The sequence below is a fragment of the Nicotiana tomentosiformis genome, chromosome 3 (assembly GCF_000390325.3).
Source record: "Nicotiana tomentosiformis chromosome 3, ASM39032v3, whole genome shotgun sequence".
Classification (NCBI taxonomy): Eukaryota; Viridiplantae; Streptophyta; class Magnoliopsida; order Solanales; family Solanaceae; genus Nicotiana; species Nicotiana tomentosiformis.
Window position 1 is genome coordinate 142,392,957 of NC_090814.1, and position 25,231 is coordinate 142,418,187.

Sequence of the window (25,231 nt, forward strand, 5' to 3'; positions counted from 1 at the left end):
AGTTTATCCAAGTACCTCTGCATTTGATCTTCTTGGACTTCAAAAGTCCCGTTAACTTGGTTTACCATGAGGAGGGAATCACACTTAGCCTCTACGACTTCCGCTCCAAAGCTTCTAGCTAGTTTGAGACCTGCAATCATGGCCTCATACTCGGCCTCATTGTTAGTCAATTTTATAGTTCTGATAGACTGTCTAACTACATTACCTGTGGGTGATTTTAGTACGATGCCTAGTCCGGACCCCTTCGCGTTCATAGCACCATCCGTAAAGAGGCTCCAGATTCTCGGAGATGTACCCGATTTTATCAGTAGTTCTTCTTCAATCTTGGGTATGAAGGCCGGCGTAAAGTCAGATACGAAGTCCGCCAAGATTTGAGATTTGACGGCGGTTCGGGGTCGATACTCAATATCGTACCCACTGATTTCTATGGCCCATTTGGCCAATCGACCCAAAAGCTCGGGTTTGTGTAAAACATTTCGAAGAGGGTAAGTTGTTACAACACATATCGGATGGCATTGGAAATATGGTTTTAGTTTCCTAGAGGCGCTTATTAAAGCAAGCGCTAATTTTTCTAAGTGTGGATATCTAGTTTCGGCCTCGCCTAAGGTCCGACTTACATAATAAATAGGGAATTGCGTACCTTGTTCTTCTCGAACCAGGACTCCACTTACTGCTATCTCCGAGACAGCTAAGTACATGTAAAGTTGTTCATCCACTTTCGGGGTATAAAGCAGTGGCGAGCTCAATAAATACCGCTTTAGTTCTGAGGATCTTGAAATGAATCATCCTAGGGTGGCTATTCGTCTCGTTAGCCTCTGCACAACCTTTACATTATCCACTACCATGATATCCTCGATAGCTTTTATTTTATCGGGGTTGATCTCGATTCCCTGATGGGACACCATGAAACCAAGAAACTTTCCCGAGCCAACCCCGACTGCACACTTTTTGGGGTTGAGCTTCATATTGTACTCCTTCAGTATATCGAAAGTTTCGTGCAAATGCTTTAAATGGTCCTCTACTCGTAGGGACTTAACTAACATGTCGTCAATATAAACTTCCATTCATTTTCCTATTTTTTCTTCGAACATTCGGTTTACTAAGCGTTGATAAGTTGCACTAGCATTTTTTTAGACCGAATGACATTACGTTATAACAGTAGGTACCGTACTTAGTGATAAACGAGGTCTTTTCCTGATCCTCCGGGTTCATCTGTATCTAGTTTTACCCGGAGTAGGCATCGAGAAAACTGAGAGTCTCGTGGCCGGCAGTGGCATCGATTATACGATCGATATTAGGCAAAGGAAAGGAGTCTTTGGGGCATGCTTTATTCAGATCTTTGTAATCTATACACATTCTAAGTTTGTTTCCCTTCTTAGGGACTACCACCACGTTTTCTAGCCATTCGGGGTATTTTACTTCTCGAATAGATCCTATTTTGAGCAGTTTGGTTACCTCGTCTTTTATGAAGGCATGTTTGACCTCGGACTGGGGCCTTCTTTTTTGCTTTACCGAATGGAATTTCGGAACCAAGCTTAGTCTATGAGTGGTGATTTCCGATGGGATCCCTGTCATGTCAAGATGGGACCAAGCAAAACAGTCTATGTTAGCTATAAGAAATTGAATAAGCTTTTTCGTGAGCTCGGGACTTAACCCCATGCCCAGGTATACCTTTCGCTCGGGCAGATGTTCGATTAGCGTGATTTGCTCAAGTTCTTCGACCGTTTATTTGGTAGCGTCGGAATCATCGGGGACCACGAAGGATCGAGGGATCCCATAATCATCATCTTCGTCAGTCTTCTGCTTCTCTAGTTTGGTCGAGGCTGACGTTTTGTGATTGCTATTTGGTATCTCATTCTTCCTTCGAATTTGATCCCTTTGTCGATAAGAGCGATGATATCGGAATCGCTTCATCGACGACAAACATTTCCTTTGCGGCTGGTTGCTCCCCGTAGATTGTTTTGATTCCCTCTGGTGTTGGGAATTTTAGAACCTGGTGAAGGGTCGAGGGTACTGCTCTCATGTTGTGGATTCATGGCCTCCCGAACAAGGCGTTATATCTCATATCGTCGTCGATGACGTGGAACTTCGTTTCTTGGATGGTCCCGGCCACGTTTACTAGCAGAATTATCTCGCCCTTAGTAGTTTCACATTCCATATTGAATCCATTTAGTACCAGGGTTGCGGGCAAGACCTGGTCCTGTAGACCGAGTTGCTCTACGACCCTCGACTGAATGATGTTGGCCAAACTACCTGGATCAATTAACACACGCTTAACTTGAGTTTTATTCATAAGTACAGATATTACTAGTGCATCGTTGTGGGGCTGCATGATTCCTTCTGCATCTTCGTCATTAAAGGACAAGGTTCCTTTAGGTACGTAATCCTGAGTTCGAGATTGCTTCTCTCTTATAATCGACTTCTTAGTGTGTTTAAGCACTGGCCCCTGGGGGGCATCGATCTCTCCGATGATCATGTGGATAATATGTTGTGGTTCTTCTTATTCCTTTTTCCTATTGAACTCTCTGCTTTTGAAATGATTTTTGGCCCGATCACTTAAATACTCTTGAAGGTGCCCTTAATTGAATACCCGGGCTACCTCTTCTCTCAACTGCCTGCAATCTTCCGTTCAGTGGCCATGGGTGCCATAATACTTGCACATTTGATTGGGATTTCTCTGGGCTAGATTAGACTGCAGAGGTCGAGACCATTTAGTATCTTTGATGCGTCCTATAGCCGACACGATGGCGGATGCATCAATATTAAAGTTATACTCTAATAACTGCAGTGCTTTCTTAGGTTTGGTAAGCCTGTCGAAACCATTTTTGTTCATCATCCCTCGAGACCCTTGGCCTCGTACAGAGTTGCATCCTGGTTTGCTACCCCTACGATCTCCGTTATACAGACGGTATCGGTCCCTGTTCGACCTCAGTTCTCGGTCGATGTCCCTTTTAATAACGGACCCAAAACCCAACTGGTCGTCTTCGACTCTAATCTTCAATTGATATCAATTGTGTACATCATCACATGTAACAGTCGGGTACTCAATCAAGTTCTGCTTCAACTACCGCGAAGCCGTTTAGCTTCGTTCGTTCAGTCCTTGGGTGAAAGTTTGAACGACCCAATCATCCTTGACCGGTGGTAGATCTATTCATTCCGTTTGGAAATGAGATACGAATTCTCTTAGCATCTCGTTATCTTTTTGCCTTACCTTGAAAAGGTCCGACTTCCTGGTCTCGACCTTTTTGGCTCCAACGTGTGCTTTTACAAAAGAATCTGCAAGCATGGCAAAAGAATCGATCGAGTTATGTGGTAAATTATGATACCATATCATTGCTCCCTTTGACAGGGTTTCCCCGAATTTCTTTAATAATACAGATTCAATATCATCGTCCTCTAGATCGTTCCCTTTAATGGCACATGTGTAAGAGGTGACATGTTCGTTGGGGTCGGTCGTTCCATTATATTTAGGAATTCCGGGCATGCGAAACTTTTTGGGGATAGGTTTGGGAGCTGCGCTCGTGGGTGAAGGCTTTTGTACGAACTTTTTGGAATCCAAGCACTTCAATATTGGTGGTGCCCCCGGGATATGATCAATCTTAGAGTTATAAGTTTCTACTTTTTTATCGTTTGCTTCAATCCTCTTTTCTCCTGACTCTATCCGTTTTGTTAGTTCCTCGAGCATCTTTATAATTTCGGGTTAGTCCCCGACTCCTGTTCATTTGACCTTGCTATTGCTGGCCCCGTTTTGTGGGTGACTTCTTGGGGTGGACCAGGCTCGGGCCTACTCGGTGCCTGGGTTTGGATCTGCAGCTGAGCTATCGCTACCTGTTGAGCTTGAAACATTTCGAAAATCATGCGCAGACTGATCCTGTCTTCTCCAACAATTTGGGTTTTTCGAACTGCAGATCGAGTTCCACCGTGAATGCTGTTTTTAGGGTCGGTATATTGGTTCGCCTCAATGGCCACATATGAATTAATGTCAATTGGATCTACGGCCCGAGTTCCAACAGGGTCAACGAGCGGCCTTTCATCCCCCGGTGTGAGGTTATTATTCGCATCTTGATGGCCAGCTTCGTTGTCGATAGGTAGGGTCATTAATTAAGGGTTCATCATTTTTAACCTAAAATCAAAGATACTTTCAAGAGCAAGCGTAAAATAGTGAGTTTTGCAGAGATTCATACAAAATAACCACTATTATCCTTTGCCCCACTGTGGGCGCCAAACTGTTTACCCGAAAAACGGATAGAGTTGAATTTATACGTAGTTCTAAGGATACGTGATATAAATTGATACAAATCGCGAAAGATATGTAAATGAATATCGAAATTAGTTATAAAAGAAATGAATACAAAACGAATGAACTAGTTGATCTAAGCCTTCAAGTTTTATCACCTCCAAATTGAGTGAAGAACGATTGATAGAAAAAATAATATGACTATATATCAAAAGTCAAAAAGGATAATATTTGCTCTCTTTGCTATGTATCTCAGAAAGAATAATGTCTGAATGAATGAATGTCCCTTTTTACAGATGATAACCACTCTTAATATAGTGAAGGAATACTAACTTAGATATAATTAAAAATACATAGTGGGGATCCCATGATAGATTAATTAATTAGCTTTTCCTTGATTCAAGCCGTGATTTCCGCAGAGATTCTCTCCCCAAATGCGGCTATAACGGCTTTTTTATTTCTTGGCTCGATTTCGATCTTGGCCGATCTCAATCTTGGTCGGTCTCTGGGTCTCGAGCTCGATCTTGACTCGGTCTCGATCTTGGCCGGTCTCGGTATTGATCGGTCTCTAGGATCGAGCTCGACCTTGACTCGGTCTTTGGGTCTCAAGCTCGATCTTAACTTTGTATCATGACTCGATATTACAATGATGAACCTTGGACCATCATGTTCCAATATCGATTAGTCATACGAAGGACATACTCGATTTTGACCGTATACAAAAACAAAAATAACAAATAAATAAATGCAAATAACTATTTTCATGGTTTTAACGTTGGTGTTAGCATTTCCTGGATTGAAAAACAAAAAAAAGCTTAGCACTTCTCCAAATGAACGTAAAATTTTATTCATATATTGTGATGTTTACACTAAAATATCTTTGTCTCTCATGTACATATTTATTGATTGACCAAGTGATCATAGTCAAGTAATATACATTTTACAAACATTAATTTCAAATGCTAAGATTGAATTGTTTAATTTAGTGTAAACAATAAAAAGAGAATCAAAGGGGAGGGGAATTAAAAAAAAAATTGATCGACTAAAATGATAAATGTATAAATAAATATTAATTATTTTATATTAATTAATTTGGTGTAAGTATTGTGTGTGAATAAATATTTAACAAACGAAAATGGGCAAAGTTTTTTGAAAAGGAAAAAAACATAGAAAATGGCAAAGCTGTAACATGCAAGTGTCAACCATTTAAAAATTGGCTTTGACCCGAAAAAGAAAATAAAACGAACCGGCAGTTTCAATTTAGGGTTTAAGCAACGCCCGTCGTCCTAACTAGGGGTTTAACAACGCCGGTAATCTAGGGTTTGAGCTTCTCTGTGCCACTACTGTCTTTGTCAATTCCTACTTCACTTCACCATCTTTATCTACTATACTCGTCCCCTCTATTCTCACTGTATAAGCCATGAATTACAGGTTCCAGAACCTTCTCGGAGCTCCTTACAGAGGCGGCAACGCCGTTGTAGTGAACAACACACTTCTAGTTTCTCCCGTCGGTAACCGTGTCTCCGTCACTGACCTCATCAAATCCGAAACCATTACGTTGCCCTCACAGTCCTCCTCCAATCTCCGCCGCATCGCCGCCTCACCTGACGGCGTATTTCTCCTCGCTATCGACGAAAACAACCGTTGCCTCTTCATCAACCTCCGCCGCCGCGCTGTCCTTCACCGCATCACCTTCAAGCATCCCGTTGCGGCTGCCAAGTTTAGCCCCGACGGACAGCTCATCGCCGTTGCTGCCGGTAAGCTCCTGCAAATTTGGCGCTCGCCTGGTTTTAGAAAAGAGTTCTTTCCGTTTGAGTTGATTAGGACATTCTCCGATTGTAATGATAAAATCACGTGGCTCGATTGGAGCCCTGATTCTGATTACGTGCTGGCCGGTTCTAAAGACCTAACTGTGAGGCTCTTTTGTTTGAAAAAATCAGTTAAATATAATAAGCCGTTTCTATTTTTAGGCCATAGGGATGTGATTATAGGTGCTTTCTTTGGAACTGATAAGAAAACTAATAAGGTTTGTAGAGTTTATACCGTATCCCGGGATGGCGCCATTTTTAGCTGGGGCTGCAGTGAAATTGATGGAAATGGAAATTTTGATGAACCAGTAGAGGTTATTTCAGAGCCAGAATCACCAGGTACACCAGACCAAGGGCAAGGGAATAATGTAGAAGCTGATAGTGGTGGAACGGTTAAAAAAAGGAAGAATTTTGATGGGAAAGATGGTGATAAATTGGACGTAGAAGATAGATTTCAGTTGCACAGAGTGAAATGGGAGTTGATAAAGAAAGACTTCTTCATGCAAGCACCAGCAAAGTTAACGGCTTGTGATTATCATAGGGATCTTGATATGATTATTGTTGGTTTTTCTAATGGGGTCTTTGGTCTATATCAAATGCCTGATTTCGTGTGCATTCACTTGTTGTCCATCTCGAGAGAGAAGATTACCACGGCTGTTTTTAATGATCTCGGGAATTGGTTAACTTTCGGATGTGCAAGGCTTGGACAGTTGCTTGTATGGGAGTGGAAGTCAGAGAGTTACATACTGAAGCAACAGGGGCACTATTTTGATGTAAACTGCCTTGCATATTCACCAGATTCTCAGCTCTTGGCCACAGGAGCAGATGATAACAAAATTAAGGTAAAGGGATTTAGAGGTGCTTTTATGTGTGAAAATGATTGTTTATCGTATGCACTATCAATGGTAGTGTAATTAGTTTATGCAAGTTATGTAAAAGTTTCAGAAGTAGTAGTCACGGAATATGAGGCAAAACTTGAAGTTAGCATTTATTGTAGCTTGCTAGGGACGCCATAGTTATAAGGTCATGTAGTATTTCAATCCATCAAACTACTGAAGCAACCATTTCTTTCAGGTTATATTTTAAAATTGTTTATATAGGAGGACTCTGTATGTATTGTAGATTGCTAGAACCTAATGATTCCCTCTTTTTTCTACCTAGTAATTCCCACTTTTCTCCATCTTCAGTTTCACTTAACATCGGTCTACACGAAAGCTGAAATATTCACTGTCTATGCTTTGCAGGTCTGGACTGTTTCATCGGGTTTCTGCTTTGTAACATTCTCTGAGCACACAAATGCAGTTACTGCACTTCATTTCATGGCTAGCAACCATTGTCTATTAAGTGCCTCTTTGGATGGGACAGTTCGCGCGTGGGATCTCTTCAGATATAGAAACTTCAGAACTTTTACTACCCCTACATCTAAGCAATTTGTTTCTTTAGCTTCTGATCAGAGTGGTGAAGTGATATGTGCTGGAACCCTTGACTCATTTGAGGTACTACGGTTCTGATTGTGTTTTGAGCATGCATTGTACCATTATTTGTTTTTAATATTTGTACCATGGGGTTTCCCCGCCAGATTTCGAATCTCTCAGGCGACGAAATATTCTCTCTTTCCTTATCAAAAAATAATTATAATATTATCTCATGTTCTGCTATTGATGCAAATATATTATCTTTGGTTTTCTTCATAGATCTTTGTCTGGTCAATGAAGACGGGCAGATTGCTAGATGTTCTTAGCGGTCATGAGGGTCCTGTTCATGGGCTAATGTTTTCTCCTTCTAATGTGAGTATTTTTCTAATTCAAGATTCAGGAATATTTCCTTATAAATAAAAAAGAATATTTTAGGTCAGGTTATGTCCCTATTTTCATTCCTCTACACTTTCATTGACAATATTTTGCTTATGCATCATAAATCAATATAGTCCAATAATTTTGTAGAGCGTGATTAACTTTTTCTGGTTTTCCATAGGATATTTTGGCTTCCTCGTCATGGGACAAAACTGTTCGCTTGTGGGACGTTTTTGAAGGAAAAGGAGCAGTTGAAACATTTCCTCACACTCATGATGTCCTCACAGCTGTTTACCGTCCTGATGGAAAGCAGCTGGCATGTAGCACCCTGGATGGACATATTCATTTCTGGGATCCAATTGAGGGTCTGCTGATGTACACAATTGAAGGCCGAAGGGATATTGCAGGTGGACGTCTCATGACTGATCGTAGATCAGCAGCTAACTCAACTTCTGGAAAGTGCTTCACAACCTTGTGTTATTCTGCTGATGGGAGCTATATATTAGCTGGTGGAAATAGCAAATTCATTTGTATGTATGATGTTGCTGATCAGGTGTGGTTTCTTTCGATGTTACATATTATTGCTTAGGGAAGCTGGTATTAAATAGACTGCATGATCTTTTGAATTAATGTATTCTCTCTTAGCTAATATTTTTTTTAAAAAAACCAATAAAACAATTTTATAATTGCCTTCGTTTACTTCCCAAAATAGGGATATGACAACTATTGTGTAAGATGTGCTCAAATTGAATTAAGTTTGATTTGGTAGTGGGTTAGTGTCTTCTTCATTTCTTAAGTAGGTTTGTTCTATTGTTGAGTTTGAACTGAAAAGCTTGTAGATTCATTGATTATATGTTGCTATTTATGTGTACTTATTGTTTTTGTAAAACTTACCCTAGTTTATAGATTGCTTAAGTGATTTCCAAAGTCAATGTTGTCACGTGAATTGGGATATATAGAATAAAAAGATACAGGTACAAACAGACCTCTGAAATTCAAAAGCTTATGAGCAATCCTTATGTTCTGATTGTTGATAGTTGTGAAAGACCCATGGTGTTACTAATTTTATACCTATGTTAGTGATTAGAGATGGATAAAATCTTTCCCAAATTACTTTTCTCTATTGGTACCTCTTGTTTCGTGCTGATATGAGATTTTTGTGTCATGATCCTGTAAAAATTCTTCTCTTGCTTTTGAGTGCATCATTGCTTGACTGGGAAAGAAAAACCTATTACCTTGCAGGTGTTGCTGCGTCGCTTCCAGATAACCCACAATCTTTCCTTGGATGGGGTACTGGACATTTTGAACTCCAAAAACATGACAGAGAGTGGTCCGCTCAATCTAATTGATGATGATAATAGTGATACTGAAGAAGGCATTGATAAGCAAGTGAGAAATAAATTGGCATATGACTTGCCTGGGTCAATGCCCAACCATGGAAGACCAGTTATTCGTACAAAATGCCTGAGAATTGCCCCGACTGGCAGGAGTTGGGCAGCTGCAACTACGGAAGGGGTCTTGATTTATTCTATGGATGAGTCTTTTATCTTTGACCCCACTGATCTGGACATGGATGTTACTCCAGAAGTAAGTCTTCATATAAAATGAAGTTCTGAAACCCTTATTAAAAAAAGAAAAGTTCTGAAACCATCAGGAGATGTTCATAGACTGAGATTGAAGGAAACGACATCCAAATTTATTGTATCTTGACTTTCAAAAACAAAAACATCATGCAGATTGGATGAATGACCCTTCAACCATGGCATCCGTGCATAGACACATTTCCATAACACTTACGTATGTACTTTGGTTTACAGGCCGTTGATGCAGCACTAAAAGAAAATCAGACTAGTCGAGCATTGATTCTTAGCTTACGTTTAAATGAAGACGGTTTGATTAAGAAGTGCATTATTGGTGTCGGTCCTGCAGATATACCAGCCGTAGCTTCCTCAGTCCCTGTTAAATATATTCAGAGATTAGTCGAGGCATTGGCATATCTGCTGGAGAACTCCCCACATTTGGAGTTCATTCTCAGATGGTGTCAGGTTTCTATCAAATGCTACACCTCTTTGTTCTTCCTTATCCTGACAAGGATTTTACGTGTCTGTCAGTTTTTAATCCTTTTGCATGTCTGGTAGGAACTTTGCAAAACCCATGGCCATTCTATTCAGCAGAATTCCAGAAACTTGCTTCCTGCTCTAAAATCGTTGCAGAAGGCAATTACTAGGTTGCATCAAGATTTGGCTGATACATGTTCCTCTAATGAATATTTGCTTCGATATTTGTGCTCTGCAAGTGATGCGAAGTGACAGTTCTCTTTGCCTTGTTGGCTCTTTGGTATGCTCCTTCTAGGATTTCTGCTTTTGTTTGTCAACTAGTATAGGACTGTTTATGAAATTTGTTTTAATGAAAGACTACAGCTTTAGAAACTTAAATCTTGACAATGCTCACTAATTTCAGGATATTTCAATAGCCTACATATTATTTGCCCCCTTTCCAGTTAATTGGCCAATCTTCTTGATGCTTCCTGTAGCTTTTCAATTGGTGTCATTGGGACCACTGTGAACATGTTCTGGCCACGTATTGCAGGACTAATATGGAAATTCGGTTGTAACAATTTTATCATGCTTCCAAGAGTTAAGCGACATGAAGTCAACTGGTTCCGTACTATCGTCTTATACTGGAGACAGATTCATGTAGACAGTAATTGGGGCTTGCAATTCTTCAGCATTCATTAGCTATCGCAAAACCAAGCTTCAGACAGTCAAGATTACTCAACCGTGAACAATTCATTGGACCGAGATGGTAAGAGCATTACTTCTGTCCATGTCTTAAAAGATGGTCTGTGTTATTACCGGCTTGTCGAAGCAGTAGGCCAATATTTACATGTCATTTTTGGGCTTGTATTTTGTATGCCAATTTTGGTTTTGGTTTAGATGTGGAAGTTTTTGTTTTAAGTTTAGGATGTGGAACGAGTCACTTTATACTAGATTAGGAGGCTTCTTGAAATGCCTAAGTTAATCCTAATCTTATTTATCCATTCTCTTTAATGAACTAAAGCAATCTCACTTCTTTAAGGCAAATTACATTTACAATTCATTCTCTTCTAGAAAGGTCTAACGTCTATTAATTTGATGTTGATTCCTAATTTGGGGTCTATATGTCATCATTGCCTTTTTTCTTGGAAACAATTGACTCAACCATCGTGTAAAAAATGATTGTAATAGGAACTGCAACGACGCAACTTATGGAGTTGAAGTTAAGGGCCATCGAAGGCCAGATGATGTAATGCAAATATAGCTCTGAAATTGTACTATATTATATGATATAAATATCAATTTTAGTACTCTGTTCTTTTGTGATCTTTATATTTTGGACGGTACAAAATCCAAACCGATTATATTGACATGAGGACCATTATGATGAAATTCTCAGCGGAAAACTATGTAATAAACAAATCTAAAAGCAAAGAAAGCAAACAATTAATGTATTGATAAAAAAAACGGTATAAAATTGCACAATTGTTAACATCAAAATTTGCGAGCCATTTTGATTGAAAAATCATGCCTCTTAAAAATATTACTATTTGAAACACTATTTTTCCAATTGATAAGTTACTGTTGCTCGGATAAAATTGTCGGCAATCATAACTATAACTAGGAATCTTGACACCCTTTTAATTCTAGCTCATCATAAGATACATTGATCTAATTTACTTATTATACTAGTCTTATGGTGCGCGTGAATCCTGTCTGAATGAGTATAACTTTATTTAAAAGTAGTATTGAGTTATACAATAAAAGTGTAAGTTTCTAAAGATGGTCATGAATATTAATTGTGTATAACTAACTTAATAATTGAAGAAATTATCTCAGAAGTCCTCAATCATCAATAACTCAACCTAACATTTGTTCCAGGTTTGTAATTTCATAATTTCAGTTTCACGGCAAGCCTTGAAAATCCAAATAATTTTGAAGGATACAATTTACAACATATAAGCAGGCAACTATTAATCTACTAACTTTAAATAAATACAAAATCAAAGTACAATAATAAACAAAAGACATTTAAAAAAAAAAAACAAGCTAGTAAGAGAATCTACAATTGAAAGCTAGCTAATGAACCCACTCATATTTTGCTAAATGTATCATGGGTAAAAATTTAAAGATCTCATAAATTGTCTTGTTATTTTTGTGCATATTATTGATTTTTGGTCAACATTCCGCATAATTATAATTGCACATTTAAAACTTTTGAAAGTTAAAAGTATAATATTGAATAATTTTATTGGTGCAATAGTCTTGTATATTTTTAAAAAGTGAACTATCTATGTTATTGTTCAAGAACCCGTACCTCTTCTTTTTTAAATCCTTTTATTTTTCCTTCATCTATCTTTTTATAATTTAAGTGTAAGACTTATACAAAGTGAAATTTAATAAGAAAACAAATTAATAAGTAAAGCTTTAATTAATTTTAAGCTCCTATATTAAAAAATAATTAAATATTATTAAATGAAGTGTTTCTTATAATATTTAACATAAAATTTGAGGGACTTCAGAATATAATTTTTTTTATGATAAAGATCAAGTTTGAAATGAAAAGAAAAAGATTAGTTTTAAATTCTAGTCTTTCATCCTAGGTAAACATTATTTCATTAATGGTATTCTATTAGATGGTAATACTCACGTTTTTTTTACTTAACTAGTCTTAGGGTACACGTTTCACGCGTGTACCCTATGCTAATAAATATATAATTTTAAAGAATTATATAAATAATAATTAAATAATATATTTGAGTTTATAAAAGAAAAAATAAAAAAGTGTAAGTTTTTGAAAGTAGTGAATGTTAATCTCACTTAGCTGACTTAATAAAGAAAGAAATCCTTCTCCGCGTAAATTCTAAGATGCCCTATTGCAATTTCTAAAAACTTATGTGTGAACATCTTATGAAATTTTATTGTTAGTTTTTGTGACCTAATACTAAAAATAAATATTTATGCATAAATACTTTTATTAAAATTCTATCGTTATATCTTTAGAGATTTGGGAATGAATAGATTGCCCTATAGTTTAAGAACTTTTTGACGATAGTGTATAGTATAAGGATGGCTAATGTTGAGTTGATATTTTACAACAAATAACTTAGTAATATAAAAAAAAGATATAGATTTGTTGGAATGAATGGAAAATAAAGAAAAAAATTAGTAAACTCTCATTTAGAATACCGCAAAAAATTATACGTATGTTATAATGCAGTGATTAAATATTATCAAAATTATTTATTGGATATAAATTATTTTGATAGATGTTTGAGTCATTGGATTAAAATAGAATATATGAAGTATAATAGAAATATTTGTTTGATTTTATCATATATAAACTTGAATAAAATTTTATTTTTAATTTTAACCTTAGACTTTTTGAATAATTTAGGCGAAAAGCTTTGAAGGAGATATTTTGGGCATTTGTGTATATTTTTTCTTGTGATACATAGCTAATCTCTATATTATTATCCCACATTGAATATAAAATCAAAATAGTACCAAATTATGGTATAACTAATTTCGTAATTTCTTATATCGAAAATGTAAATTCAATCACACATGAAATTGAATAATCTCACATTCTGTCTCAAAATTATTATCCTTCAATATTGTTCACGGAAAATTATTTTTACATTCTTTAATTTTCTTATTTATTTTTAAAATTGTTGAGAGTAGTTTCAAGTACTACACATATAATTGATGAAGAGAAAGTACTTAGTGATTTGTTCATTTAGTATAGTTCCAAATATTATGAAAGAAACGATAAAGAGAAAATATATCATGAAAGGAGGTCAAATATTAAATATATGAAAGTGTCGATAATGTCTTCAAATTTATTTATTGTCGAAAATTGAAAAGTTATTGTCCAATAAAATTTTGAAGATGTTATGTAATAGGATTGGTTTACTTTGTTGGAGAAATGTTTATACGTTTATTATTTTTTTGCATAATATATTTTTTAAATAATAGGGCTTCCTATCTATATAGTTCAAATATGGAACAATTTAATAAGTAAAATTTTAACAGATTTCAAAGTACTAAATATTAGGAATGTAAATTAAATTACATCTTTATCCAATGTAATATCAATTTTGAAAGGGTAAAAAAAGCGAACGACATTTCGCTAAGGGTCTTCGTGCATTTAATATAGTATATAGATTAATATGTTGTAATGACTAAAGGCTAAAAATTAGGAGTCCTTACTTAGTTTAATAAGAAAATATTTAATAACCAAAAATTTAAGGTGATTTAAATAGTGGCGGACCCATGTGGTGGCTAGCGGGTTCAACTGAACCCACTTCACCAAAAATTAATACTGTGTATATGTATAAATTAGGATTAAAGTTGTGTAAATTTTGTATAAATATTTTATTTGAACCCACTTGACAACTACTATTTTACGACTAAAGTTATGTACTTCTAAGATTGAACCTGCTTGCACAAAATCATGGGTTCGCCACTGGATTTAAATGTCCTAAATATTAGAAAAGTAATTTAAATTACAATTGTGTCCAATGTAAAGTCTATTTTTAGAGGGTAAAAAAGATAAATAATATTTTATTAAAGACTTTTGTACTTATAATATAGTATATATAGATAGATATAAATGTAGCTATTTTGTTATTTTCTTTGTCCTTTTTCTTATGTCACTTTTTTCTGTTCTAGCGACATATTATTTACAGCCTTTAAATCCTCAAGGCAAGTACCAAAATAAATAAAGCAGCCTAGATTTGATCCCCTGGAATCGAAACCATCGGAAGTTTCTACATTTTCCACCAAAACACGTACAGAGACCTCCTCGAAGTTTCTCGAACAAACTAATTCGCACCGCCCCATTCCCGTCTTTACTTCTCTTCTCCCTTTTATTTCTTCCTCCGCCATCGTTTCTCCACAAACAGATTCAAATCTCGCCTCTTGAAGCTTTGCTGTTCTGAGAAATTATCACCCAGTTTTGTTCAGGCATTTTCACAAACACCTTGCAAATGGAAGAAGACGGTGCCGTGACTGTGTACAGTGGCAGCGCCATTACCGACACCAAGAAGAATCCGTTCTCAATCAAAGTCGGGCTGGCCCAAATGCTCCGCGGAGGAGCCATTGCTGAGGTCACCACTGTCGACCAAGCGAAGATCGCCGAGTCCGCCGGCGCCTGCTGCCTCGTAGTTTCAGAACCTATAGGACCCGGAATTTCGCGCATGGCCGACCCATCTCTAATCAAAGAGATCAAACAGGCCGTCTCAATTCCCGTAATGGCAAAAGCCCGAGTCGGGCATTTTGTCGAAGCCCAGATCCTTGAAGCTATTGGAGCAGACTATGTAGACGAGAGCGAGGTTTTAGCCCTAGCCGACGAAGATCATTTCATCAACAAACACAATTTCCGTGCCCCATTCGTCTGTGGATGTCGCGATCTCGGAGAAGCCTTAAGAAGAGTCCGTGAAGGTGCTGCTATGATTAGGACCCAAGGGGATCTATTAGGTACAGGTAATATTGTGGACACAGTTCGCAATGTGAGGAAAGTGATGGGAGATGTTAGAGTTTTATCAAACATGGACGAAGATGAGGTTTTCACTTTTTCAAAGAAGATCTCCGCTCCTTATGATATTGTCGCACAAACGAAGCAGATGGGTAGACTTCCGGTGGTACATTTTGCAGCTGGTGGTATCGTGACCCCAGCGGATGCAGCGCTCATGATGCAGCTGGGTTGTGATGGCGTGTTTTTGGGACCTGATATATTTAACTGCTCGGATCCTTATAAGAAAGTTAGGGCGATTGTGCAGGCTGTTAGAAACTATAATGATCCTCATATTTTGGCTGCGGCAAGCAGTGGCTTGGAGGAAGCAATGGGTGGTTTAAATTTGAACGAGAACAGGGTCGAGCGATTTGTTAGTGCAGAAGAGACTTATTGATGAGACTATAGGTTAGCTTGTCTTATTTGTCTGTTGTTTTATCATAGTATTATGTATTTTTCAGTTCTGTATTTGTGAGCGGTGTTATCTTTCTTGGTTTACTTTTGCAATAACATGATGATGAGTTAAGCATAGCATGTCTTGCCCTTGTTCACATGCTTGTGACACAAAATGAAAATGGTAACATTGATAATAGTTGACTTGAAATGAAATGACTTTGGCTACTACATTGTGGAGGCACTTTCATTAATTTGGTTTTAGTAATTGTTTACATGTTTACGGCTGTGTAGTAGTGAATTAGAAACAGCATATGATCAAATCCAATCCAATCAATTCTCTCATTTGGAGGCATTGGCTAAATAACTGCGGTTATAGTGAATGATCAGTGTTTCAGAGCTCCAACTTATGCCAACCAAAAGAGTTGATGCACTTTAAAGAGCAGTTCTTTACTCTTGTTTCATAATGCCTTTCCAGATTGAGCGTTTGCATGATTATTGTCACCCTTGTTGAAAAGGTACCTCAGAGCAGTTTCATAGGCAGTAAATATAGCCCCATACACTATGAATGCTCTGCCAACAGTCGTTCCCAAACCTCGCCAGAGCACACCGTGTCGCTCTTCTTTAACACTTCACCTGAAGCAATCAACAATACCACTGTATTTTGCATTTGATTGAGCTTGGAGTCTGGTCTTAACAACATTTAGGGGATAGCAGCTTATCCAGCTAACAGCTCCTGCTAGACCACCTGCTATGAGCGTTGTTTGAAAGCTCTCTTGGCCGTTCTTGCGACAGCCAGGTTGAAGTTGCTCCTTCGTATGCTCGTATAACCAGAAATACAGACCATGAGAGTGTGAATCTCTTAGGACAGTAATGGTTAATCCCCAGTAGATTCCCCTCCAACCTTCCTGTTTGATTATTCTTCTTGTGACATCTATTGGACCCTTGAGACTAGTTGTTTGATTGTTCTGCTGATGGGTTTTGCTTTGCAATTGAAGTCTGATTTTCACCAATTCCACAGGGCTGATAGTTAGGCTCTGTATTGCTCCTGCTCCAGTGCCCCCCAAAGCCACCCCTTTGTATGAGGGTGGGTCGCTGGCTGGGATATTTCTGTCAAAAGTCCGCGATAGAATTGCATAGCTCTGAAATACCATGGCATTCTGCAGTAGGGAGGAAACTAATTTGCCCAAATTCTATATCAAATTTGTTCTTGCACAAGGGAGGGACGGGGGGTTGGGGCATGGGGTTATGGAATGAACGGTGCATGCTTCGAGTGGGTGGTGTCGAAAGGTACACGAGGCAAAAGTTTGGCGAGTTCCAGACTATGTACCAGTTGAGCTAGTTCTTTGGCACTATGGCTGCAGTTCAAAACTAATGTGCGAAGAGATCAGAATCTATATGCATACGCTATTTGTGATTCTTATATCTTCTTAATTTTTTTAGACCGTTCCCATTTTGGTGGTTATCCTTGTTAAGAAGCGTGGGAATCTTAAAACAAGTGGACACATATCTAGTAATTTAAATAGGTTTTTGTGTATGTATAGAAAATAGCCTTCTGAAGTATGGATTCGTATGTCCTCTGCGAAAATGCACAGGGCATATAACCTTTTGAAATGGCTTAGTAAAGTTATAGAAATGACTCAGTATATTCACTTTTGTTTGCTTTATACGAATAAATCGACTCATATTTTCCCCTTTATCACACAAAATAACTCCTTCATGAGAAGCATAACAAAACGACATAAAAGGTCCCTCAAGTTTGAGAGTAGGTTTAAAAAGTTATCCTATACCTTCGTGCATATTAAATCACTAATAACATTTATATTGAAATTAGAGGTTATATGAACTGCATTTTTCATTCTCCAATTTTTTTTTAAAAAAAATGAATTTTTTTCAATTTTAAATGTGTTTGAGTCACCACAAAAGTATGCTGGCTCAGCGAAATAGGTGCAGGACAAACTATTAGAAGACACGAACTGGTAGTCACTTGCTAGGATTAGATGACTGGACAACTGCAGAAAAGTTTATGGAAATACTCAAAATTGACGTATCAAGAAATGTGTTGTACTAGGATATGCAAATATTTGTGGTATAATTTCCGTGCAGGCTGCAGTCAGGTCTCTCTTACATTGTTAAGTGACGTTTAGCTGAATTCATGACTTCAACCTCATAAGTCATCGCGTTTGACATGTTAACTGAAAATCATTATCCGTATTCTGTAACAAAAGGAAAATCGAAAGGAGGAAGAAGAATGACCTGAAAGGCGACGGAGGGTAGAGGAGCAGCCATGCCCCTGTAGAGAGACAGGGGACCTTCTGTTCTGTGGCGACAACATGGCGAAAAACGCTGAAAGCGGAACCACTCTTAGAATTCTGCTGTCGAGTGGATTACCAGAAATGACACCAGCTATTCCTCCAAATCCACCAGCCACAAATTCTTTACCCCAACTGCTTGCTAGAAGATATCTTCTGCTTCCCCAATCAAGAGTACCTATCTTCTGCTTCAACTCTCGCTCTTACTACCTTTTCTTATGCCTATTCAATAATCATACCTTAATAATGCAATTTTGTTGGGAGCGGGCTAATGTAAGAAACGGCCAATCATATGCCCATACATTGTTTTCTTGTGACCCCACAGGTGAGCTGATCATTGACACAAAATACAGCATTAATTTGAAATTCCAGATCGAGTTGAATCCGGAAGCCACGTCTCATCTTTGAATCATGATTTTAATCATACTATATGTTTCCTAACTTGTTTTGCGCAACTAAATTTGGGAGAGTTTAAAAAAAAAGTGATGTCCATTTGATTGTCTAGTTTACTACTTATCTAAGATTTCTGAATCTTCATTTGCACTCAAATCAGATGATATAAAATGAACTAAGTTGCTGATGGCGTAAAACTTGTTTAGAGACTTAAAACAATCTAATAAGCTTGCTTACTTTTGTTAACAACTCATACTTAATATAGACACTTACCTACAATTAAAATTTAGGCGCGTAATAATTAGCTAATCCTCTGGAATGAGGATAATGAGGAGGAAGACATGAAAGAGGTAAAAGAGGAACATCTGGATAAAGTAAAATCCAGATGAAGGATACAAGCAATAGTCTTTATTTTGCTTCATTAGGAAGATGGCGTATCACCTATTGGTGGGCTAGCTAATGCGGGCAAGTGCATGGATAGCCGATTTCAAAACCCCTATCTAAGCCATAGCCGAAGATCATAAATTTTAGCAAGTTTAACCACTTTAAGACATACCCGTCTGAAGTTTGGCTTGTCAAAGCCTAACTACGTGTCTGAAGTTGTAGAATGACATTCATTTACTAACTCAGCAAAGAATTAAAAAAAAGTTCATTAAATCATTTGAAGTGCATGTTTTCGAGTAATCCAAGCCTTTCTGTATGAAATAACATGTTCAAACTTCTATCTCACAAGATCAATAACACTTCTCACTGTACTGTTAGGTTTTTCCTTCAAACAACTCACAAGGAAAGATGCAATCGGATCAGTATCCAGGTTGCAATGATCCAAAGTCACTTCATGGTTGAGATGAAATACACGTGGTATCTCGTTTAGTGGGTATAAAACACCACGTTGTAGCTACCAGATTCCTACTCTAGATATACAATTAAGTCTTTAGAAATACATGGGAAGATTAACAGGAGTTGGCTTCTAGAATATCTGTAGAAGGACTCCTACGTGAGCTATACACGAGGACTCCTACTTAAACTCGGCAATGAGCCTTGATGTGACAGCTGCTTTATCATCTGCATCAGTAGTATCTCTAACAGCTTCAACTGCAACTTGTCATTGGCATGTGATATTTGAAATTGAACTTCAAGGCATATATGCTTGTACTTCAGGCGTTTGTGACTTGAAATGACTGTGACTATCACGTTGTGGAGGCAAGTTCATTCATTTGGTTTTAGTTGTTGTTTACATGTTTATTGCTTTGTGTAGTGAAAGATCATTGTTTCACAGCCCTACTTAGGATCATCCTGTGTTTTCTTTTCAAAAAGCTACGAGTATTCTAGTGAAATAATGCCAACCAAAGAGTTGATGCACTGTAAAAGAACAGTTATTCGATACTGTTTTATAATGCATTTTTAGATTGAACATTTGCATGATTATTGTTATTGTTGTTGAAAAGGCACCTCAGGGCAGTTTCATAGGCAGTGAAAATAGCCCCATTCACTAAAAATGCTCTGCCAACTGTAGTTCCCACACCTCGCCAGAGCACACCGTGCCCCTCTTCTCTCATACTTCGCCTAAAGCAATCAACAATACCGTGATATTTTGCAGATTTAGACTGTGATTGAGCTTGGAGTCTGGTCTTAACAACATCTAGTGGATAGCAGCTTATCCAGCTAACAGCTCCTGCTAGACCACCAGCTATGAGCATTGTTTGGAAGCTCTCTTGGCCGTTCTTGCGACAGCCAGGGTGAAGTTGCTCTTTAGTATACTCGTATGCCCAGAAATACAGACCGTGAGAGTGTGCATCTCTGAGGACAGTAATGGTTAACCCGCGGTATATCCCCCTCCAACCTTCCTGTCTGAATATTATTCTTGTGACATCTATTGGACCCTTGAGACTAGCTGCTTGATTGTTGTACTGATTGGTTTTGCTTTGCAATTGAAGTTGGATTTTCACCAATTCCACAGGGCTGATAATTAAGCTTTGTATTGCTCCGGCCACAGTGCCTCCCAAAGCTACTCCTTTGTACGAGGGTGGGTCGCTGGCTGGAATATCTCTGTCAAATGCCCGTGATAGTGTTGCGTAGATCTGAAATACCATGGCATTCTGCAACGAGGAGAGCATTTTTTTTTTTTAATATTGTAAGAATAAAAGCCAAATTCAAAATCAAATTCGTTCTTGCACAATGAAGATACGGAGTGGGTTGGCACAATGGTTAATACTACTACTACAACAACAACAACAACAAACTCAGTGAATTCCCACAAGTAGGATCTAATACAATGGTTAATACAATAAAAATAATATTGGAATTGTTACGCAAATAACCGACCAGATTCAATATTTATTTTTTCTCGTCGATATACATAGATTATACATTAATTTTACATAATTATACATATATTATATATGAATTATATATAAATTATACATCCATCGACTATTTTTAGTTTCTGCCCTTCCAGGATAGGGGTAAAACTGCGTACATCCCACCCTCCTAGACCTCATTTGTGGGATTACACTGGGCTGTTGTTGTTGTTGTTGTTGCTTGTAATTATGGCCAATATTTTGGCTAATGGAGTCCATCTCACATAAGCATAAGCATCTTTGCAAAGTGTAGACTTTGTTGGCAATATTCTTTGGGACCCAAAAATATTGCATTGTGTGGTGGACATCATTTGCACAAGTTGTATCTCTTCTTTTACACCTAAGAGGCAAGACTTTTTTGCCTATAAAAGGGAAGGCCATTAGTTCATTTTATACACACCAACAAGACTTGAGTCTTCATTTCTTGTTTCTTCCTTTCCTCCTTTATTAAGAGTGTTTTGTATGAGAGTTAGTGTTGAGAAGCACTTGTGTGAACCCTTTCTTTGGAGTGATCTTGTGAGGTTATTCTCTTAGGGTATTTGGGATTAATTAGAGTGTTTACTCTAATTTTGTACTCTCTTTTGTACTCTTATTGTTATAGTGAAATTGCTCTTCTCCGCTTGTGGACGTAGATCATACTGACCGAACCACGTTAAATTGGTGTCTTCTTTATCTGCTTTAATTGCCGTTGTTATCAACTTCAATTGTCTTTGTTATTGTCATTATACCGTTATTTGGCTAAATTTCGCACTATCCGGGTTTCCGATCCTAACAAATTGGTATCAGAGCCAGATCTAACCGGGTTAGTTTAAATAGCCAAAATGACTCTAACAAAGTCTTATGTTGAGAAATTTGACCGAAGTGCAAACTTCGGAATGTGGCAATTAAAGATGGAAGCTATCCTAATTCAAGATGGCTTAGATTTGGCATTGTAAGGAAATGAGAAGATGCCGGATAAAATGACGGACGAGGAGTTTGCCGTCATAGACAAAAAGGAAAAAATAAATATCATTTTAAATCTCTCAAATGAGGTTTTACGTGAAGTTTCTGTAGAAACCACAACTAAAGGCATGTGGAAAAAATTGAAAACCTTATATATGAAGAGGACGGTGAAAAATAGACTTTATGTGAAGCAGAAGCTTTATACAATTCGTATGGGTGAAGGTACCTCTATTCTCTCTCATCTTGACACCTTTGATTCCATTCTTATGAATTTGAGTAATATAGATGCTGAAATTAAAGATGAGGATCAAATCGTGTTACTACTTTGTTCTCTACCCCATCTTTTAAGCATATAAGAGATACTATGATTTATGCAAAGGATAATATCTCTTATAAGGATGTTAAATCTATCTTAAAATCAAAAGAACAGATAGATAATGATATTACTAGGGAAGCTAGTGGAACTCAAGCGGAAGTTGGCTTATTTGTTAGGGGCAAATCCGACTCCATATCCAGATACAATAATTTAGAGTGTCGCTATTGTCATAAGAAATGTCACATTATCTCTGAATGCTATAAACTGAAAAATAAATAAAAGCATAAAGAAAGAAAAAATGTGCACAAAAATACTAACACCGCTGAACCTAGTGTAGCAACTTTTGAGATTGAGGGAACTATATTTTTAGCAACTGAAACTAGTTTCAGATTAGACAATGAGTGATTTTAGATTCCGATTGTTCATATCATATGTGTCCTAGCAGGGACGTATTTTCTACATATGATTCAATTCCAGGTGGAGTTGTCCAACTGGGTAACAATGTTACTTGTAACGTTATTGGCAAAGGTACAATCCGGATCAGAATGCACTATGGTGTGATGAGAACTCTCACCGATGTTAGATATGTTCCTGAGTTGAAGAAAAATCTCATCTCTTTGGGCACTTTAGAATCCCTTGGGTGCAAATTCACTGGTGAAGGTAGAGTTCTGAAAGTTTCTCATGGTGCTCTTGTGATCATGAAAGCACACAAATCTGGTTCGTTATATACTTTATTGGGCTCCACTATTATAGGCCCTACTACCGTTTCGGTATCAGACAGCTTGTCTGATTTTGATAGCATTAAATTTTGACATATGTCCATTGGGACTTTTGCGGAGAAGGTGGAGTAAACTTACTATATCAGCCAAAATTAGGCCAAGGTGAAGATTTGTAATTATGACCAATATTTTGGCTAATGGAGTCCATCTCACATAAGCATAAGCATCTTTGCAAAGTGTAGACTTTGTTGGCAATATTCTTTGGGACCCAAAAATATTGCATTGTGTGATGGACATCATTTGTACAAGTTGTATCTCTTCTTTTACACCTAAGAGGCAAGACTTTTTTGCCTATAAAAAGGAAGGCCATTAGTTCATTTTATACACACCAACAAGACTTGAGTCTTCATTTCTTGTTTCTTACTTTCCTCCTTTATTAAGAGTGTTTTGTATGAGAGTTAGTGTTGGGAAGCACTTGTGTGAACCCTTTCTTTGTAGTTATCTTGTGAGGTTATTCTCTTAGGGTATTTGGGATTAATTAGAGTGTTTACTCTAATTTTGTACTCTTATTGTTATAGTGAAATTTTTCCTATCCGCTTGTGGACGTAGGTCACACTGACCGAACCACGTTAAATTGGTGTCTTCTTTATCTGCTTTAATTGTTATTGTTATCAACTTCCATTGTCTTTGTTATTGTCATTATACCGTTGTTTGGCTAAATTCCGCACTACCCGGGTTCACGATCCTAACATTGTTCTCGACTATTTTTAGTTTAAGAAATTAGATAAACGGTTATTTGGGTTAATTCTTCAAATAATATTTGTACTGACCTGAACTCTATCATTTAAGAATTCTATCTTCAAGTGTCGCGAAATTCGCGTAAAAGGACTATCGAAAGGAGGAAGAACAATGACCTGAAATGTGACGGAGGCTAGAGGAGCAGCCATTCCCCTGTAGAGAGACAGGGGACCTTCGGTGGCAACAACATTGCGAAAAACTCTGAAAGCAGAACCGCTCTTGGAATTCTGCTGTCGAACTCTAATGCTGTCGAGTGGATAACCAGAAATGACACCAGCTATTCCTCCAAATCCCCCAGCCACAAATTCTTTACCCCAACTGCTTGCTAGAAACTCTGGCCAGAAATCCATTCCCTCTTCATTCCCCAATGAAAAATCCTTATTAGCTTTTTTTATTATCTATTCAATAATCCTACCTTAACATCTTTACATGTGGATGTTATATAAAAATGACCTGCTTAAATATTTGTGCAATAAAAATTGACCTGCTTAAGTATCTCTGCTATAAAAAATGACCAACTCCAGCACTTTACCTTTTGTTTGGTAGTTGAGGAAAGGAGGATGTGTGCACGGCCTTGATTCTTGAAAATGTGCGACACTGCAAAATGTTTTTTCTTTTATTGCCAACAATGTTATTTTGTTGGTTTTGGTTGGGAGAGGCCTATAATAGGAAACGGACAACCACCTCTTTCCGGGGGGGGGGGGGGGGGGGTAGCCCACCATATTCTACGTGGACCAATCAAAGGTTAGCAGTTAGTAATAGTCTAGTGGGTTGCTTTTATCAGCCCGTTTTTCCATCACCCTGGCCCTAAACAATTGTGTCCAAAAGCAGCATTTATATGCCAGCGTAGCCCGGACTTTCACCCCAAAAAAGAATTTGCCAAGAGGATTAAATATCTAATATATACCGTCAAACGTCTATATAATAACCTTATTTATTTTGATATTTTTTTTACTGTTATAGTAAAATATTATTAAAAGGCTATATATTATAGCATAATATAAAAATTTGTTTCGAGAAAAATATGACTTTTATAGTAAATGACTATTATATAGGAATGTTGTTATAGATTGGTCTAACTGTATGTATAAAAATATTTGACCTACATATAACGTGAATAAAGTTGCTTACGGGTAAAAAATAAAAAAATTCGACACTCCAGTAAAAAAAAAAAAACCCAACAACCTTACTCACTCTCTTTTGTTAACCGTTCATACTTAATGCAGACACATACCTCATTACCCGTAATTAAAGTACAATCAAACTTCTCTATAACAGTAGAGCCATTAATATGGGAGCTCAGCCCAGACCGTGATTTAGCAGGGCTGGGCTAGAATTTTTGGAGCCCATTTAAAAACGAGGCTTTTAAGCCCGTCCCGAGTAAGCAGGGGCGGATCTAGTGTTATGGATACGGGTTCAATTGAACCCATAACTTTCGACAAAACCCGAGAATATACTGTGCAAAATTACTGAAATATGATCATATATTAGTGTTTGAACCCATAGACTAAATGAGGCTATGGGTTCAGTGGTAAAACTGATGGGCGAAGTATATTGCGAGAAGACTTGAGTTCGAATCTCTGTGTACACAACTTTTATTGCAATTTTA

At 37.5% G+C, this 25,231-nt stretch overlaps 3 protein-coding genes and 1 pseudogene across 5 annotated transcripts; 2 read left to right on the forward strand and 2 right to left on the reverse strand.

The window, feature by feature from the left end:
- The first annotated feature begins 5,437 nt into the window (after positions 1-5,437).
- LOC104088339 (periodic tryptophan protein 2) lies at positions 5,438-10,921 on the forward strand. 3 transcript variants are annotated; one of them, XM_009593000.4, is made up of 8 exons: positions 5,438-6,887; positions 7,290-7,541; positions 7,740-7,832; positions 8,020-8,391; positions 9,081-9,425; positions 9,656-9,883; positions 9,977-10,175; positions 10,339-10,921. In XM_009593000.4, exons 1-7 carry the CDS (start codon positions 5,658-5,660, stop codon positions 10,145-10,147), a joined length of 2,691 nt encoding a protein of 896 aa, XP_009591295.1. In that variant the 5' UTR covers positions 5,438-5,657; the 3' UTR covers positions 10,148-10,175; positions 10,339-10,921. The 3 variants fall into 3 exon arrangements, with proteins under 3 accessions (XP_009591295.1, XP_009591294.1, XP_009591292.1); XM_009592999.4 differs by having other exon boundaries at positions 10,372-10,921; XM_009592997.4 differs by having other exon boundaries at positions 10,428-10,921.
- A 3,781-nt stretch (positions 10,922-14,702) lies between these two features.
- LOC138907241 (mitochondrial arginine transporter BAC2-like) lies at positions 14,703-18,101 on the reverse strand (annotated as a pseudogene).
- Positions 14,866-15,920, forward strand: LOC104088338 (pyridoxal 5'-phosphate synthase-like subunit PDX1.2). The gene has a single exon (XM_009592996.4). The coding sequence runs from the start codon at positions 14,866-14,868 to the stop codon at positions 15,784-15,786; it is 921 nt and encodes a 306-aa protein (XP_009591291.1). The 3' UTR covers positions 15,787-15,920.
- Positions 18,102-19,841: 1,740 nt separating the features above from the next.
- On the reverse strand, positions 19,842-24,249 carry LOC104088342 (mitochondrial arginine transporter BAC2-like). The gene is made up of 2 exons (XM_070197752.1): positions 23,739-24,249; positions 19,842-20,586 (listed from the first exon to the last, which is right to left on the reverse strand). The coding sequence occupies exons 1-2, from the start codon at positions 23,970-23,972 to the stop codon at positions 19,879-19,881; spliced, it is 942 nt and encodes a 313-aa protein (XP_070053853.1). The 5' UTR covers positions 23,973-24,249; the 3' UTR covers positions 19,842-19,878.
- Between the last annotated feature and the right edge of the window lie 982 nt (positions 24,250-25,231).

Excerpts from the sequence above, each read along its gene's own strand:
- LOC104088338 (XM_009592996.4), top strand. The coding sequence starts at position 14,866 with ATGGAAGAAGACGGTGCCGTGACTGTGTACAGTGGCAGCGCCATTACC.
- LOC104088339 (XM_009593000.4), top strand. The coding sequence starts at position 5,658 with ATGAATTACAGGTTCCAGAACCTTCTCGGAGCTCCTTACAGAGGCGGC. Across the intron at positions 7,542-7,739 it reads GAACCCTTGACTCATTTGAG|ATCTTTGTCTGGTCAATGAA; the intron begins GTACTACGGTTC and ends TTTTCTTCATAG. Across the intron at positions 8,392-9,080 it reads TGTATGATGTTGCTGATCAG|GTGTTGCTGCGTCGCTTCCA; the intron begins GTGTGGTTTCTT and ends ATTACCTTGCAG.
- LOC104088342 (XM_070197752.1), bottom strand. The coding sequence starts at position 23,972 with ATGGATTTCTGGCCAGAGTTTCTAGCAAGCAGTTGGGGTAAAGAATTT. Across the intron at positions 20,587-23,738 it reads TAGCCTCCGTCACATTTCAG|AATGCCATGGTATTTCAGAT; the intron begins GTCATTGTTCTT and ends TCCTCGTTGCAG.